This window comes from Galeopterus variegatus, unplaced genomic scaffold (genome assembly GCF_000696425.1).
Source record: "Galeopterus variegatus unplaced genomic scaffold, G_variegatus-3.0.2 Scaffold2356, whole genome shotgun sequence".
NCBI classification, from domain to species: Eukaryota; Metazoa; Chordata; class Mammalia; order Dermoptera; family Cynocephalidae; genus Galeopterus; species Galeopterus variegatus.
Window position 1 is genome coordinate 227,543 of NW_007728467.1, and position 5,139 is coordinate 232,681.

Consider the following 5,139-nt stretch of genomic DNA (forward strand, 5'->3'; position numbering starts at 1 on the left):
CCTTTATTCAGTCATTCTGGCTAAATGACTCCCACTTACTTATCTATTTGTTTAAAGTTAAGGTCCATTAAAGTCTGGCTCAAATACCACCATGTTTCTAAAAACACCCCTTACTCCTGTTAAGTAGAATGGAAAGTTTCTGTCTTTATATTCCTATACCTTAGTTTGTACTCAGTTTTAAACTTTTCTCTCAGTACATTACCTGGTTATTCATTTTGAGGCTCCTTGCACTGTAGCAGTGCGCCACCTGGCCGGCCCTCCTTGAATGTATAAGGACTCTTTGAATTTTCTTTTCAATACAGGGCCCAGTATGTATTACACCCTTAATAAATATTTGAAATTATAAGGTGGTCATTATTCCAAATGATTTGGGAGGGTCCAGCAAAATGAAGATTAAGAAAAAGTTATCAGAGTCTTAAAAATGAACTTTTTTGAGCAAAACTGTAATATGTGTATGCCAATTGCAAACAGCCAAATTTGTCTTTTTTTTTTTTTTTACTTTTTAGTCATAGAGAAATAAAATCATCATCAGAGCATTGAGTCATGTGCTTAATTGGTTAACTGATAAAATCTGTCAGATTTTTTAGGTATATTTTTGTTATTCTCAATACGTAGTAACAATAGTTTTGAGATGGTTCAGTTACAGTACCTGTTATGGCCAGCAGATGCCTGCAAACACCATAAAATCCTTTTGGCCAGATTGTTTTAAGGAACATGCTGCTGTTTTTGGAACTATATATTGCTTATCTAGTAGAATTGTTTGCAGTTGATTCTGTGCCTTTTAATTTCAGATGAAGAGAAAATTGAAAAGACATCTCACTTAAAGGAACGGGGGCAGTGGATAGTTTCTCTTCTGGAGTATTAATTCAATGAGTTTACATACTATTTGTATATCATTTTTAAAACTTAGATCAAAATTATGAAAGAGAAGCAATTGTAAATACTGTGCCATTCCTATTTTGTAAGATCAAGAGAATTTCATTTTCGTATGTCTTCTTCACATATCTTTTTCTCTAACCTTTACAGGAGATGTATTCGAAAGGAATAATTCCACTTTCTGCTATATCTACGGTACGAGTTCAAGGAGACAACAAATTTGAAGTTGTTACAACACAAAGAACTTTTGTTTTTAGAGTAGAGAAAGAAGGTAAGATTGTTTCTTTATCCCACAGACATTAATTTATAACTAATCAGATTAATAACTCAATTAAACTAGAATGGTCAATAAACCTTAAATATATTACTTTTAAATAATTTACATTTTAAAATCAATTTTTGAATGTGTAATGTTAAAACATGAAAAAGTTGACAAGTTATCTGTTGTTTTTCACTGTTCTTTCATGTAACAGATATTTACTGAGAAGCTATTAAGGGCCAAGAACTCAGTTCTAAGTTTTGGGTATATAGCAGAGGGGAAAAAAAAAACAAAACACAAAAATCTCACTCTTATGGAGATTACCTTTGAGCTGTTGTTTTGATAATACAAAGTAGTTATTTAATATGCAAAAACTATTTTTCTAAATATTAAAATGTTGGTTTATGAAAGTTTATGTATAGTTTGTAGCTGAATGCACAGGCACAGTAGTCATTTTATTATAGATTCTAGAATGTCTTTTCCTGAATTCTTTTCACCTGCATCATCTACGATGGGTTACTTGATGGCAAAAATTGATCTAAATTTGGCATGTCTTTTCTGCATTGAGTTTAAAGGTATACAGAGAAGGGCCGGCCCGGTGGCACACTGGAGAGTGCGCCGCTTGGGAGTGCGGCGGCGCTCCTGCCGAGGGTTCGGATCCCATGTGGAGACCGGTTCCCGCTCACTGGCTGAGCGCGGTGTGGACGCAACACCGAGGGTTGCGATCCCGTTGCCGGTCAGTAAAAAAAGACAAAAAGGAAAAAAAAAAAAGTATACAGAGAAATCTTTTCTGAATTTTGTTTAGTGGGGGAAGGAGAAGCCAAGGTTAAAAGTTCTTTGTTGTATATTTTGTTTGACTATCATAATAGGTCATTACTATAAACCTCTCTAGGTTTAAGTCATATAGGTAAGGCTATCTCTTTAAACAGAGAAATCTTTTCTGAATTTTGTTTAGTGGGGGAAGGAGAAGCCGAGGTTAAAAGTTCTTTGTTGTATATTTTGTTTGACTATCGTAATAGGTCATTACTATAAACCTCTCTAGGTTTAAGTCATATAGGTAAGGCTATCTCTTTAATTAAACAATTGGAATTTTAACTTATTTTGAAGATTTAGTACAGATGTATAATTCAACATGATTTTAAAAAGTATTTCTTGGTGCTTAATTATTTGAATAATAATGGTAATGGAAAACTTACTGAATACTTAGTATGTGCCAGACATCCTGTTAAATTCTATTTCCACAACAGTCTGATAATTATTACAGTATTATTGTAGTATTACAGTTATCATCCCATTTTACTGATGAGTATTTACTATCAGGTGGAAACTACTACAGTGTTAACTATTATGGGGCAACATTGTTTTATTTTCCACTGCTAGATTCCTAGAACATTTGTCAGTGCATGACACATAGAAAGCATTCAGTAAATGTTATGTATTACTAGAAAGTTTCCATTATTGCTTGGGTTAATCAGTAAATGAATATGTCCCAACAGCCCTTCACACTGGAGCAGTTTTTTTCAAACTGTGGATTACTACCCATTTGTGAGATCAACTTAGTGTTTTATTATGTTACACAAAACAGCCCCCTTCCAAAAGAAAAAAAAAAACCAAAAATACGAAATAAAGAAATATCAAGGTACATTGCTTACAGTTGGTGTTATATTGTGAAACATACATACATATATGTATATATTGCATATGTGTAATGTAAAAAGTGTTTCTTACATGACGTGGTACTTTAAAAAAAATGTTGAAAGCTGCGGCTCTAGAACAGAGGTCAGCAAACTGTGGCCTCAGCCTAAATCTGTCCCACTGTTTTGTAAATAAAGTCCTGCTATATCACAGCTACTCATTCATTTATGGCTGCTTTCCTGCCTCCATGGGAGCATTTAGTGGTTGTGGTAGAGACCGTATGGCCAGTAAAGCCTGAAATACTATCTGGCCTTTTACAGAAAATGTTTGCTAACTCCTGACCTAGAGCATTTTATCTAGAATTGCCTATGTGAGGAGCCATTTTTTTGTGACTCATTGCCTGAAATACAGAAATCTGTCCACACTTGTGATACTCAGTATGGGACGTGTATTTGCAATCAGTTTTTCTCTTTCCGTATTTCTGGCAACACATGGCATTGCTCCTCTTGATTGGCTGTCATGACCATCTTTCCTTATGCTTTGGTTCCCAATACTGCCCTGAAAGGTGACGGTCTGTTTCTTTGAGGTGCTTATCACCTTCTCCTTGGACTGTCAAAGTAAATTTTCCATATGCCACATAGCCTGCATTTTAAGATAGTCATACTAAAGAAAGCTTCCAACTTGTGTGAAAATCTGTTTAGCCATATTTACTTGCCATGTTACAAGATAACCAGACACATTTTAATTAAGTAGAATGGATCAATCCACACATGTTTAAAAGTTATATGTTTACAATTGACCAATAAACCCTTCTGAGGTATCCAGTTCATCTTATTGTTGTAAACTTAAGTGTAAGAATTTCGTTAACTTAGGTATAAGTTTATTGTTAGTTAAGTCAAAGGTCTTTTAATTTTTGTAACCATGGAAATACTGCTTCAGTGAAAACTGAGACTATATTTACATGGAATTACTGAGTAAGTTATTTTGATTGGAAGTTATTTTTACTTAGTAACCACTCACATTTTTAAAGATAAGTGTGTGTACAGGTATGTGTATATATATATATATATATATATATATATGTGTAGATATGTATATGTATTTACATATATAAGTGGTATATATGTGTCTATTTATTTAGTATGGAAACTTCCACAAGATACTAAGTATGTTTTATTAAGAATCCTTCAACATATGCAAATGCGGATTATTTTTTATTTTGTGGGAACTGGGAAATCAACTATAGTGGCTTATGAAAAATTTGACTTGAACTTTAAGCTAATTAAAGTTCACTTCAATCCAATGAAGAAGCAAAATCAACGTTTAGAACAGAAAGGGGAATGGCTTGATATCATAACAGTGATGAATTCTTCATTTTTGGTGAGAAGGTTTTGAGTGATCTCTGTGCAACAGCTACCCTTTGTCTTCCCTGACACCAGCGTCTCTGTTTCTAAACTGCTGTATCGCCCTCTGGCATTGCCAAGATAGGGTTACAGCTTGTCATCTTTTCTCCACAGATATTTTAAGGATCCAATTCCCCCAGGTTTCAGAATGAAATACTGTTATCCTCTTAGTTGAAAGTGAGTTATATTGAAATGATAACATTTAAAAAATACTCTTCCTCAGGTAGAAAATTTAGTCTGACTCCTCTTGTTCTCAAGCAGAACCACTGGAATTGGTTGGAGGGTCATAACAGCTCATTATCTCTTCAGTCAGTCTGTATTCCTGGGGTACCTGTGGGAACACATGCAGATGTGTTCCTTCAGAAAATAGGTGATGTTTTGAGTTGGCAGTTCTCACAGTTAGAAGAGAGTTTAAGAAATCTGAGTGGGCATTCCCTTTCCAGGGCCATTTTCAGTACTGGCTTTCAGCTGCGGGTCTCCTGTTTGTGCCCACATTAGCATATTCTGGACCCCTGGGAAACAGGCAAGTGTGTCATTTCCTCAACTCTGTTTTTAGACATCATGCAGCCCTCCTGCGGCAGCTATGATACACTGGGAAGGTTCTTGTTTTTAAAAGAACATCTGGTATAAGAAACATACAAATTCTCCTTAGTTGTTTTGGGCATGCAGACTTATACCTCTTTGGAAATCTTCTAAAGCATCAAGGCATGGGACATTTACTATTCTTTTACTTTCTCAACCTACTTATCTCATTAATGATGGTTTGTTAAAGCATCTGCTTTGTAGACTTCATCCTGTTATTCAGAAGTTCTGATGTAAGTTATTGCAGGAACTTGCTAAGACCACAAATTTCTTTAAAGGTTTTCTATTATGGGGCTCCAAATCTGGTTTTGAAGCTAATTTCATGTTTTTTTTTTGTTTTTTTTTTTGTCTTTTGTCTTTTTCCGTGTCCGGCAACGGATCGCA

At 34.8% G+C, this 5,139-nt stretch overlaps 1 protein-coding gene across 1 annotated transcript in view; it reads left to right on the forward strand.

The window, feature by feature from the left end:
* ARAP2 (ArfGAP with RhoGAP domain, ankyrin repeat and PH domain 2) overlaps positions 1–5,139 on the forward strand; it is a 118,277-nt gene that overhangs the window by 42,793 nt on the left and 70,345 nt on the right. Inside the window, exon 7 of the mRNA XM_008581435.1 lies at positions 1,027–1,147. Within this exon, the coding sequence (XP_008579657.1) occupies positions 1,027–1,147 (121 nt within the window). The remainder of the gene's footprint in view (positions 1–1,026; positions 1,148–5,139) is intronic.